Raw genomic sequence first — 13,830 nt, forward strand, 5'->3', positions numbered from 1 at the left:
ATGTGAGGGCAGTTTTCCTTGATAATTTCATGAAAGATGATGTCTAGGCTCTTTTTTTGATCATGGCTTTCAGGTAGGCCCATAATTTTTAAATTGTCTCTCCTGGACCTATTTTCCAGGTCAGTTGTTTTTCCAATGAGATATTTCACATTCTCTTCCATTTTTTCATTCTTTTGGTTTTGTTTTGTGATTTCTTGGTTTCTCATGAAGTCATTAGCCTCCATCTGTTCCATTCTAATTTTGAAAGAACTATTTTTTTCAGTGAGCTTTTGAATCTCCTTTTCCATTTGGTTAATTCTGCTTTTGAAAGCATTCTTCTCCTCATTGGCTTCTTGAACCTCCTTTGCCAATTGAGTTAGCCTATTTTTCAGGGTGTTATTTTCTTCAGCATTTTTTTGGGTCTCCTTTAGCAGGGTGCTGATCTGCTGTTCATGCTTTGACTTCATGTCTCTCATTTCTCTTCCCAGCTTTTCCTCCACCTCTCTAACTTGATTTTCAAAATTCTTTTTGAGCTCTTCCATGGCCTGAGCCCATTGAGTGGGCTGGGATACAGAAGCCCTGACTTCCGTGTCTTTCCCTGATGGTGAGCACCACTCTTCCTCATCAGAAAGGAGGGGAGGAGAAACCTGTTCACCAAGAAAGTAACCCTCTATAGTCTTGGTTTTTTTCCCTTTTCTGGGATTCCCAGAATGGGAATTTTCCCATTTCCCAGCCAGTGACTTGACCTCTGAATATTCTCCTCACACCCACCTCGCCTCCGGATCCTCCCAGCCAATGCTTGGGGTCTGAGACTCAAATGCTGCTTCCCAGCCTCAGGGCTTTGGGCGGGGCTGCTATTCAGCGTGAGATCAAGTTCAGCTGCCTGGGTAGGGGCAGGACTGCCTCACAGGCTCAGTTCCCTCAGGGGGTTTATGCAGAGACCTTCAACAATGGATCCAGGCTCCTGCCTGCTTGGGGAGCCCTGGTCTACTCCCACCTCTGCTGGTGCCTCCCGAGGGGACCTGAGTCATGGGGGCTCCCCACTCCCCTCTCGACCCGCCGAAGAGACCCTCTCACCGACCCTTGTCACCTGTGGGTGGAGGGACCCGCGCGGCTGCTGGAGATTCTGTCCCTGAAGCCTGCTTGGATCAGCTCCTCTTAGCGCTGGGTGGCCAATGCAGGGCTGGGCTCTGCTCTGCATCTGCAGCGCGAAAAACCTTTTGCGAGAGGTTTTCAGGCTCTCTGGAACAGAAATCTTTTCCGTTCCGCTGTTTTGTGGCTTCTCCTGCTCCCGAATTTATTGGCAGCTCTTTTCTACAGATATTTCATGGGCTGTGGGTTCGCAGCTAGCGTATTTGTGTGTTTCTACTCCGCCATCTTGGCTCTGCCCCTGTATCTTTTTTTTTTTTTACAAAGATTTTTTCAGTACTTAAAACACTACAGTAACTCTCACTTTTTCGAAGTCAACCAATGGAGTGAAGCAGGGTTGTTGTTTTGTTTCTGTGATTTTTAGCATGATATTTTCAGTGATATTGTCAGATGCCTTCAACAAGGACAAAAATGCCATCAAAGTCAACTACTGCACCCATGGTCAATTATTTAACCTGAAAAGGCTGCCAGTCAAGACTGAAGAGGAGGGCGAGTTAGTTCATGACTTTGTGTTTGCAGATGATTGTGCTCTCCGTGCAGCCTCTAAGACTGAGATGCAACAATGTATGGATTGATGCTCTACTGCTTATGCATTTAATTGTGCCCTAAGAATTAGTGCCAAAAAAACCAACCAAACAAAAATTCTCCACCGGCCAGCACTGCACTATCTCTACATGGAACCATTGGTTATTGTAAATAGAGAAGATTTTGAATGCCATGGATAAGTTCACTTACTGTGGCAGTATACTTTCCAAGAATATACACAGATGATGAGGTGGATGCCTGCATATCACTAAACTGGCTCAGCATTTGGGAGGCTCCCAAAAAATGTGTAGTAGAGGAGATATTAGACTATCTACCAAATTGAAAATCTGCAGAGTCATTGTGATGACCTCATTATAATATGCCTGTGAAACCTATACAGTATATAAGTACCATGCCAGAAAATTGAATTATTTCCATTTGAATTGTCTTAGGAAGATTCTGAAGACCATCTGATAAATAAAGTACTGGACACTAAAGTTCTTTCTCCAGCTGAAGTGCCAGTCATTCAAATTCTGTTATAGAGAGTGCAACTCCAATAATCTTACCATGCTGCTTGAATGCCAAGTATACTTTTGCCTAAAAGAGTATTTTACAGAGAAATCACATGAGGAAAACACTCACATGAATGTCAGAAGGGGCACTACATGGACACAATCAAGATCTCTCTAAAGAATTTTGGAATCAGTTGTGGTACACAGTAGGCACTGGCACAGTATCATCTAGCATGGCCTGCCCACATTAATGAAGGCACTGTGCTCTATGAGCAAAGGAGAATTGCGGAAGCTCAAATGAAACATGTGAGATGTACAAATTTAGAGGTGTCTCCCTTTCACATGGTCATACAGACTATTTGTGCATGACCTGTGATAGAGCCTTCTGAGCTTTTATTGGTATGATCAGCCATAGCTGGATACACTGTAAGTTGACCCTAGTATTGTGATATCACTTTTGTCTTCTTCAAACACGAAGGACAAACAACAACACTAATAATCACAATGAGGGACACACAAAAAAAGTATAAGATTTTCTCATCCCTTAAAAAACTTAGAGCTTAAGCTTCTCATGGAGATGAGGCACGTACAAAAACAACTGTAATACAAAGTCATATGTAATAAGAGTAATATGTTATAATATGTATTTAGTATAGGTGTTAAAGGAGAGAGTACTTATAGCCAGAGTGAAAAAGGAAGGACATGACATCTGAACTAAATCTCAAAGGGTAGGTTGGATTTTGAGAAGTGGAGATGGTGAGAGGAGCACTTGAAGAAGTCAAGACAGCAATGACTTGATGATCCCCTAAGGGTGACACTGGCGTGGAATGTTTATGTGGCAAATGATAAAGCTAGGAAGACAAAGTCACAAATTCCTGTAAAGAGTCATAAGCAAATTTAGGAATCATCTTAAAGTTCTACTCCCTCATTTTTAAGATGCAGAAATGTATTTCCAGAGAGGTATATATTGATTTGTTCAAGGTTGTATAGGAAGGAAGCATCAGAGCTGGAGTTTCCTCTTACCTCATCACTGTGCCGCCTGTCTCTAAAAGATCAACCTCATAAATATGAGATGGGAGAGGTATAACTAGAGAACAGTATAAGGTTTGACAGGTTAAAAGCTCAGAATGAACCAGCAATATGATATAACCCCTAGAAAAGCTAATGTGATCTTAGGTTCCATTAAGAGAAACTTAGTGAGGGGCGGAGCCAAGATGGTGGAGTAGAAGAACAACATGTAGGAGCTCTCCCGCCACAGCCCATAAAATACCTGTAAAAAATGACTCTAAACAAATTCTAGAGCAGCAGAAGCCACAAAATGACAGAGAAAAGAGATTTCTAGCCCAAGGCATCCTGGAAAGCCAACAGGAAAGGTCTATTGCACTGTGGCAGGGACAGGACTGGAGCAGGCCTCAGAGCATGGAATCCTGGGCAGCAGCTGCCATTCCCAGATCTCTCAACCCACAAACACCAAAGACAGCTTCAAAGGTCAGTGAGAAAGCTCTTTCACCTGGGTGAGAAGGAAGCAAGTTCCTTCCCTACCCCTGATCCCTGGTGGCAGCAGCAGCAGCAGTGTCCATTTTTGGAGCCTGCAGCCTGAAGACCCTGGGGGAATTGAACTGCTGATCTGGATCTCAGACCTGAGTGGAGTCTCTGGGATGAGGAGGAGAGCTAGTGGTGGAGCTGGTAGAGGCTCTGGAGAGGATCCTGGGCAGAAAAGCTTACAGTAGCTTCCAGCCCAGAATGCAGGCCAGGAGAGGAGTAAATTCCTCCCATTTGATATGTGTCACCTTGGAGAAACTGAGAACTTAAAGGTCCCCAGAGAATACCCTCCTCTTGACAAAGGACTCAAAAGTCAGGTAACTGGCTTGAAAAATGCGCAAAAAAGGAAAAAAAAACCCAAGACTATAGAAGGTTACTTTCTTGGTGAACAGGTATTTTCTTCCATCCTTTTGGATGAGGAAGAACAATGCATACCATCAGAGGAAGACATAAAAGTCAAGGCTTCTGCATCCAAAGCTTCCAAAATAAATGCGCAATGATCTTAGGCCATGGAAGAGCTCAAAAAGGATTTTGAAAATCAAGTAAGACAGGTGGAGGAAAAATTGGGATGAGAAATGAAAGCAATGCAAGAAAATCATGAAAAACGAGTCAACAGCTTGCTACAGGAGACTAAAAAAATGCTGAAGAAAATAACACCTTTAAAAATAGACTGACTCAAATGGCAAAAGATGCCTAAAAAGCCAGTGAAGAGAAGAATGTTTTAAAAAGCAGAATGGGCCAAATGGAAAAGGAGGTTCAAAAGCTCACTGAAGAAAATAGTTCTTTAAAAATTAGAATGGAGCAGATGGAAGCTAATGACTTTATGAGAAAACAAGACATTACAAAACAAAACCAAAAGAATGAAAAAAACCCCAGAAGATAATGTGAAATATCTCATTGGAAAAACAACTGACCTGGAAAATAGATCCAGGAGAGACAATTAAAAATTATGGGACTACCTGAAAGCCATGATAAAAAAAAAAAGAGCCTAGACATCATCTTTCATGAAATTATCAAGGAAAACTGCCCTGATATTCTAGAACCAGAGGGCAAAATAAATGTTGAAAGCATCCACTGATCACCCCCTGAAAGACATACTAAAAGGAAAACTTCTAGGAGAATTGTAGCCAAATTCCAGAGTTCGCATGTCAAGGAGAAAGTATTGAAAGCAGCCAGAAAGAAAGAATTCAAGTATTGTGGAAATACAATCAGGATAACACAAGATCTAGCAGCTGCTATGTTAAGAGATCAAAAGGCTTGGAATAGGATATTCCAGAAGTCAAAGGAACTAGGATTAAAACCAAGAATCACCTGCCCAGCAAAACTGAGTATAATACTTCAGGGGAAAAATGGTCATTCAATGAAATAGAGAACTCTCAAGTATTTCTGTTGAAAAGACCAGAGCTGAATAGAAAATTTGACTTTAAAACACAAGAATCAAGAGAAGCATAAAAAGGTAAACAGGAAAGAGAAATTACAAGGTACTTACTAAAGTTGAACTGTTTACATTCCTACATGGAAAGATAATATTTGTAGCTCTTGAAATTTTTCTCTGTATTTGGGTAGTTGGAGGGATTATACACACACACACACACACACACACACACACAACACAACACATATAGACAGAGAGCATGAGGTGAGTTGAATAGGAAGGGGTGATATCTAAAAAAATAAAATTAAGGGGTGAGAGAGGAATATATTTTGAGGAAAAAGGGAGAAATGGAATGAGGCAAATTATCTCTCATAAAAGAGACAAGAAAAAGCTTTTTCAATGGAGGGTGAAAGGGGGGAGGTGAGAGGGAAAACTTGAAGTTTACTTTCATCACATTTGGCTTAAGGAGGGAATAACATGCGTACTCAATTTGGTATGAAAATATATCTTACACTACAGGAAAGTAGAGGAGAATGGGATAAGTGGGGTGTGGGAGGATGATAGAAGGAAGGGCAAATGGGAAGAGGGAGTAGTTAGAAGTAAACACTTTAGGGGAGGGACAAGTTCTAAAGAGAGAATAGAATAAATAGGGGGCAGGATAGGATAGAGGGAAATATAGTTAGTCTTTCACAACATGACTGTTATGGAAATCTTTAGCAAAACTACACATATATAGCCTATATTGAATAGCTTGCCTTCTCAGTGGTGAAGTGTAGGGAGGGAGGAAAGGAACTCAAAGTTTAGGGAATGAATGTTGAGAATTGTTTTTGCATGCAACTGGGAAATAAGTAATACAGGTAATGGGGTATAGAAATCTATCATGCCTTATAAGAAAAGAGAGAAGATAGGGATAAGAGAAGGGAGGGGTGTGATAGAAGGGAGGGCTGATTGAGGGAAGGGGTAATCAGAATGCAGTGTTTTGGGCGGGGGAGGGGAGAGATGAGAAAATTTGGAACTCATAATCTTGTGGAAATGAATGTTGAAAACTAAAAATAAATAAATTTTAAAAAGAGAAGCTTATTGTTTAGTAATAAGGAAGTGATATTTCTACTGTACCACATCTGGATTATTCTGTTCTGCTTACATAAAATGTGCCACATGAGGTGGAGAATATTTAGGGAAAGAAATAAGGGTGGTTAAAGATCTCAAGTTCATACCTCAAGTTCAAGATCTGTCGAAGGAAATTAGCCTGGAGAAGAAAAAATGTAAGGGGAACATAATAGTTCCAAGAATCTGAAGCACTGTCACATGGACCAGTCTGTTCTAGGCAGCACATAGATATAGTGCAGCAGATAGGGTGATTGGAGTCAGGAAGACCTGAGTGCAACCCAAGTTAAAACATTTACTAATTGTGTGACCTTGGCCAAGTCACAACCTCTTTGAGATTCAGTTTACTCATCTGTAAAATGGGGATAATAACAACTGTAATATCTACCTCCACAGAGTTATTGTGAAGCTCAAATAAGATAAGTGTGTATAAAGTACTTGGCAAACTTTTTTTTTTTGATCAACTGGTTTAATTAGGTGTTTCTACATGCACTGCATGAATTAATAAATTTGAAGTTTAAAATATTAAATTCCAAATCCCAACAGCAATAGTGGTGGACAGTCCTTTCCCATCACAAGTCCTTAGTAGGCCGGCAGACGGACTGACCCAGGTTGCTTTTAAAACAAGTCCTTCGTTTCCTTGTACAGAGCATGCAATCCAATACACATTTATTAGGCACCTACTATGTGCCAGGCACTGTGCTAAGCATAAAAGTAATAAAAGTCCCTTCCCTTAAGGAGCTTACACTCTAAAGGGGGAGACAGTACACAAAAGGAGACAGGAAGGTGGGAGAAGGGGACAGGGGAAGGTAGAGATACCAGTGGGTATCTTGTTCTGTGGAGGTGAAACCAGATAGAGCAGCAGATACAAAGTAGAGTGATCTGAGAGTCCAGTTTTCTCCCTTCTATAAAGAAAGGCATTGGGAGGTGTTTGGTACTCCTCCCTCTAGCCCTCTAATCAGAGGGGAGAGGAGGCAGAAAGAGATGGTGTCAGTCAGAGCTTAAGTTAGCAGTATAGTGGTAAGTTTAGAAGTGATGAAGTTATGTGAAGTAGAAACCAGGCAGAGCAGCAGATGCAAAGTAGATTGCTGTTATTCCTATTGAAACAAGTTCTTTGTTTCCATATACAAAGAATCAGTATTGATTGTTTGATAAGTATTAAATTGTATTAAGACCAGTGTTCTAAAAAGTTGTAAAGAATCATAAACACCTTCTCAGTACTACTACTGCCCAAGACCCCACTTGATGCTGAACCTACCATTTTCCTACTTGATAAACTTTTAATACACTGTGTATATGTATCAATAATTGTTATTATTTTTGGACCAGTGAAAGACTCAATGGGCAAGGAAACCAGGGGAGCATTGCAGTATTCTAGGCATGAGCTAATTTGGGCCTGAATTAGGCAATGAGAATAGCAAAGAAATATTAACTTATAATGGACAAATCAATAGAACCTGGTGATGTGTTGTAAATGGAGGTGAACCATAGAGGAAAAAGAAATAACTAAAATTTCAGTTATTAGAGGTATGTAATGTCAGAGATATGGACATCAATTAGAAGACAAAGTTTGGGGTATGGGTATTGAAAGTAATGAGTTGATTAGATTTTTGTTTCTGGAGGTCAGTGTTTTACTTAGTGTGTGGTTTAATAAGTAGAATAAGCATAATAACATTTTCTGTCATTATCTGTTGTAAAAACACATTGCCTCTCATATGTTTTTACTTTGTTTTCATTTACTCTATCCTTTCCATGTTGTGTGTTTCCGTACTTCTTTACCACAAACTTTTTAAAACACTGAGAATAAGTGAATGAGGCCTTCTCTCTCTCCTCATTCTATCTGACCTCATAGCTTTTGATACTATCAGCTAATTCTTCCTTCTGGATACTATCTCCTTCCTTGGTTTCCCTGATAATCTTAGGTTTCCTTGACTTCTTCTTTTACCTATCTGACTTCTCAGTCTCTTTTGCTGAATGGATCTGTGCTCCACCCCTTAAACCTGAAATTCCTTGGGATTGTGCTTGGCCCTCTCTTCTTCTCTGATATACTCTGTTGATGGTTTCATCAGTTTTTGTGGGTTCAGCAATTATCTTTATGCAGATGATTTTGAAATCTGTCCATCCTAATCTTTCTCCTGAACTTCAGTTCTTTTTTTACCACCATCTGTACCTGGATGGGATTCCTAATGCCTTTATAAATCTATCTCTCTTCTGAACTTTCTGTTGTGGGCATCACAGTTCTTATGTTTATCTAGATTTGTAATCTCAGAGTAGTCCTTGACTCTTTTCTTTCCCTCCTCTCCTGTGTCCAGTTAGTTCCAAATTTTTGTTAATTTTACCTCCATAGTATCATTTATATTCTTTTTTTTTTCTTTACTTATGCACTCTCAACCCTAGTTATGGCATTTGAATTCTCTTGACAGGACCATTACAATATCACTCTAATAAGCCTCCCAGTCTCTTTCCTCTCTCTAATTAATCTTCTGCTCAGTTGTCAAGTTGATATTCCTAAAACACATCTGACAACATCATTCTTCTACTCACACAACCTCATTAGCTATGTACTGCTTTCAGGGTAAGATATTCTCATTTTGTCATTTAAGGTTTTTAAAATCTAGCTCCTGTCTATCTTTCCAGTATTATTTCATCTGATTCCCCTTTTTGTACACCTTCTTTCAGTCACAGTGGCCACAGTGGTCATACGTGACATTCCAACTCTTACTCTCCGCCTTGCCATAGGCTCTTTCTCATGTGTGCTTCATAGAATCCTGCATTTCTTTCAACAAACACAACTCAGGTGCTACCTCCCATGCAAAAGCCTTTCCTGATTCAGCCAGTTGTTGGTGCTCTTTTCCTTCCAGAAATTACCTTGTATCTATGTTCTGTTATCTTTGTGCATATTGTATATCCTTAGTAGAATATAAGCTACTTGGTGGTAGGTACTGTTTTGTTATCTTATAATATCAGTGTTTTGCACTGAGTAGTTGCTCAAAAAACATTTGTCTTGGAAAAAGACCAAGTAACATTCCCTGTTCTGTTTTTAAAAGTTTTAAAGGAGTATAACTTTTTAATTGTTCTTTCCAAACTTTCAGGGTAAAGCACTGAAGTTTTTCAATATCACTGGACAAACAATGGAGAGTTTTGTAAAATCACTGGATGGGAATATAAAACAGGAGCTGGATTCTGATGAAAATCAATTTGTATTTGCTTTGGCTGGAATTATAACAAGTAAGTAATTTTTGGAGCTCATTTATATTTAATGTACTGTCTAGAGAATATATTATATTTACATGGTATAGGCCTGCACATTTTGTTTATATATGTGCACAGAAATCTTTTTTTATAACATGTCTCAAACCACAGTGATAACTGGGAGTTCACATTAAAAAAATTCTGAAGTTAACATAACATTTGATTGATTTTCTATTTAAATGAGGAAACATTTTAAAAATCCAGAGCTTCAGCTCTTTTCTTTCTTTTTTATTTATTTTACATTTTCAACATTCATTTCCACAAAATTTTGAGTTCCAAATTTTCTTCTCATCTCTCCCCTCTCCCCACCCCAAAACGCGGGACATTCTAATTACTCCTACCACCAATCTGCCCTCCCTTCTAAAATCCCTCCCTTCCCTTATCCCCATCTTCTCTTTTGTCCTGTAGGACAAGATAAATTTCTATACCCCATAACCTGTATTTCTTGTTTCCCCTTGTTGTATGCAAGAAAAATACTCAACAGTTGTTCCTAAAACTTTGAGTTCTAACTTCTCCTCCTTCCTCCCTCCCCACCTGTCCCCATTGGGAAGGCAAGCAATTCAATATGGGCTATATATGTGTAGTTTTGCAAATGACTTCCATAATAGTCATGTTATGTAAGACTAACTGTATTCCCTCCATCCTATCCTGCCCCTCATTTCTTCTGTTCTCTCTTTTGACCTTGTTCCTGCCTGAGTGTTGACTTCTAATTGCTCCCTCCTCCCATTGCCATCCCTTCCATCATTCCCCTTATCCCCCTCTTTCCTGTATTGTAAGATAGGTTTCATACCAAAAATGACTGTGCATTTTATTACTTCCTTGAGTCAAATGTGATGAGAGTAAGCTTCACGTTTTCCCTCTCACTTCCCCCCTTTTTCCCTCCATTGAAAAGTCTTTTTCTTGCCTCTTTTATGAGAGATAATTTACCCCATTCCATTTCTTCGTTTCTCCTCCCAATATATTCCTCTCTCACCCCTTAATTTCATTTTTTTAGATATGATCCCTTCCTATTCAACTCACCCTGTATTCTGTGTCTCTATCTCTCTTTATGTGTGTGTTTGTGTGTGTACGTGTATGTGTGTTTGTGTGCGTATAATCCCACCAACTACCCAGATACTGAAAAAAGTTTCAAGAGTTACAAATATTGTCTTTCCATGTAGGAATGTAAACAGTTCAACTTTAGTAAGTCCCTTATGATTTCTCTTTCCTGTTTACCTTTTCATGCTTCTCTTGATTCTTGTGTTTGAAAGTCAAATTTTCTTTTCAGCTCTGGTCTTTTCATCAAGAATGCTTGAAAGTCCTCTATTTCATTGAAAGACCAATTTTTCCCCTGAAGTATTATACTCAGTTTTGCTGGGTAAGTGATTCTTGGTTTTAGTCCTAGTTCCTTTGACTTCTGGAATATCCTATTCCATGCCCTTCGATCCCTTAATGTAGAAGCTGCTAGATCTTGTGTTATCCTGATTGTATTTCCACAATACTTGAATTGTTTCTTTCTAGCTGCTTGCAATATTTTCTCCTTGACCTGGGAACTCTGGAATTTGGCCACAATATTCCTAGGAGTTTCTCTTTTTGGATCTTTTTCAGGTGGTGATCGGTGGATTCTTTCAATATTTATTTTGTCCTCTGGTTCTAGAATGTGAGGGCAGTTTTCCTTGATAATTTCATGAAAGATGATGTCTAGGCTCTTTTTTTTGATCATGGCTTTCAGGTAGGCCCATAATTTTTAAATTGTCTCTCCTGGACCTATTTTCCAGGTCAGTTGTTTTTCCAATGAGATATTTCACATTCTCTTCCATTTTTTCATTCTTTTGGTTTTGTTTTGTGATTTCTTGGTTTCTCATGAAGTCATTAGCCTCCATCTGTTCCATTCTAATTTTGAAAGAACTGTTTTCTTCAGTGAGCTTTTGAATCTCCTTTTCCATTTGGCTAATTCTGCTTTTGAAAGCATTCTTCTCCTCATTGGCTTTTTGAACCTCTTTTGCCAATTGAGTTAGCCTATTTTTCAAGGTGTTATTTTCTTCAGCATTTTTTGGGTCTCCTTTAGCAAGTTGTTGACTTGCTTTTCATGATTTTCTTGCATCTCTCTCAATTCTCTTCCCAGTTTTTCCTCCACCTCTCTGATTTGATTTTTAAAATCCTTTTTGAGCTCTTCTATGGCCTGAGATCATAGAATATTTATTTTGGATGTTTGGGATACAGAAGCCTTGACTTTTATGTCTTTCTCTGATGATAAGCATTGTTCTTCCTCATCTGGAAGGATGGGAGAAAATCTCTGTTCACCAAGAAAGTAACTTTGTGTAGTCTTATTTTTTTTTCCCTTTTTTGGGCATTGTCCCCACCAGTTACTTGATTTTTGGGTCCTTTGTCAAGAATAGGGTATACTCTGGGGATCTGTAGGATCTCAGTTCCTCCATCGTGGCACAGTCAGTCAAGTGTGTACACTCATCTGGGAGCCACCAGAAACTTTTGTGCCTGGAATCTGTGAGTGGTAGAGTTTTCTCTCCACAACCATCTGGCCTCCAGTTCCACCAAGTCAGCACTGGGGGCCGAGATTCAGATAAACTGCTCAATTCCCCCAAGGGCTCTCACCAGGGGTAAGGTTGCCATTCAGAGTGAGATAAAGATCAGCTGCTCAGTTCCTCCAGGAGTGTTAGGTGGGGGCAAGGCTGCCCCCCAGGGCTGAGGTAAGGATCAGCTGCTCAGTTCCCCCAGGGGTTTTATGATCCCACAATGGATGAGGGCTGCTGTGGAAGCTGCTGCTGCTGTTGCCTGAGGCCAGAGCTATGGGAAGACTCTGCTCTTCTCTTGGTCAGCTGAAAAACCCCTCTCACTGACATTTGGTGCCTGGGGGTTGAGGGATCTGCAAACCAGCCACTACTGCAGCTAGGGATTCTGCCCCCAAGGCCTGCTCAGTCCTCCTCCTGGTGGCCAAGGTTGGGCTGGGCTCTGCTCAGTGTCCTGTGGGACAGACCTTTCTTGTCACCCTGGGCTGGAAATCTCCACTCCGTTGTTCTGTGGTTTCTGCTGCTCTAGAATTTGTTGAGAGTCTTTCTTTATAGGTATTTTATGGGCTGTGGGGGAAAAGCTAGTGTATGTACGTCCTACTCCACCATCTCGGCTCCTCCCCCCAGCTCTTTTCAAATTAACCTATTATATGATCATATTTAGTCTGTGTACTAATATGCATGCTAAGTTAAATGCTAATTTAGTTTTTCAGAAGGCTTCGTAGGGAAATCTCTAAGTTCTAAAACGCATATAAGGAAACCACACTGTTCTCGGTCAGGCCAGATTCAGCCTAAAATAGTGGTTCAGGTTCAGGACTGGAGTGAAATTAGATGCTTGCAGACCATTTAAGAAAAAATCTGGATGTGAAAAAATAGTAAAGAAAAACTGCCCACATCTCTAGAAGAACAGGCAAATTGAAAATACAGAGAATACAATACAAGAGAAACTACAAAGTAAAAACTGTCCACAAGGTTATAACTAAAGTCTAGAGCACCTAGATCAAAGGAAAGTAAGCCAACACAGAAGAAGAGTTCAAGTACCAAGGAACCACTGTCAGGATCACAGAAGATTTGGCCGCTACTTTTTTAAACAGGGGATTTAAACAGTTTGTAAACCAGAGTAACCCAGTTGGCAAAACTGAGTATAATTCTATCAGGGGAAAAAAGTAAATCTTCTATTTTGAAAACTTCCAAATATTCCTGATGAAAAGATCAGAATTGAGTAGAAACTTGGAAATCCAAATCAGAAATCAGGGATAGTGATCATGATTTCAGAAAAGGCAACCATAAAAACAAACACTACATTATACTTACAGGCACCTTAAATAATGAATTAATATCAATAATGTATGTGCCTGCATGTATGTACACAGGCACACACATACATCATCAAAATAGAAAGTGAAACCATAATAGTAGAGGATTTCACTGTATTCCCTTCAGGACTAAATAAATCTATAAAAAAACTTATTTATTTTGTTTTTTAAATTTTGGAGTACGATAGTGAGATGAGATGAGTATAAGGAGTAAGGTCGTCAAAAAAAAGAAAGAAATTAGAATCATTGAAGTATTTTTTAAAAATGTACAAAAGAGAACAGAATGGAAGTCAGAAAAGAATGATGGATAATTAGGACCATTTTAAGTTACATATTGAATTTATCATATGTGATACAAAACAATCAAAATTTTATGATTATAAATACAGAAACAACTTTTTCACAAAAATCAAACTATTGTTTAGATTAAAAACATTGCAAAGTGTAGAAATAAATTGACCTTTCATTAATGTGCTGAGAGTCAGCATTATCTGTAAGTAAATAAATTTTAAATAAAAAAGGGTAAAGTTTGTATATCCATTGTCATCACTATTATTTTCTATAGT

The 13,830-nt window shown here is 39.3% G+C and overlaps 1 protein-coding gene across 2 annotated transcripts in view; it reads left to right on the forward strand.

Moving 5' to 3' along the window:
* HSF2BP (heat shock transcription factor 2 binding protein) overlaps window positions 1-13,830 on the forward strand; it is a 99,700-nt gene that overhangs the window by 45,889 nt on the left and 39,981 nt on the right. For both annotated transcript variants that reach the window (XM_072614833.1, XM_072614834.1), the window contains exon 5: window positions 9,282-9,417. In XM_072614833.1, the coding sequence (XP_072470934.1) occupies window positions 9,282-9,417 (136 nt within the window). The remainder of the gene's footprint in view (window positions 1-9,281; window positions 9,418-13,830) is intronic.

Source organism: Notamacropus eugenii, chromosome 5 (assembly GCF_028372415.1).
Source record: "Notamacropus eugenii isolate mMacEug1 chromosome 5, mMacEug1.pri_v2, whole genome shotgun sequence".
Taxonomy (NCBI): Eukaryota; Metazoa; Chordata; class Mammalia; order Diprotodontia; family Macropodidae; genus Notamacropus; species Notamacropus eugenii.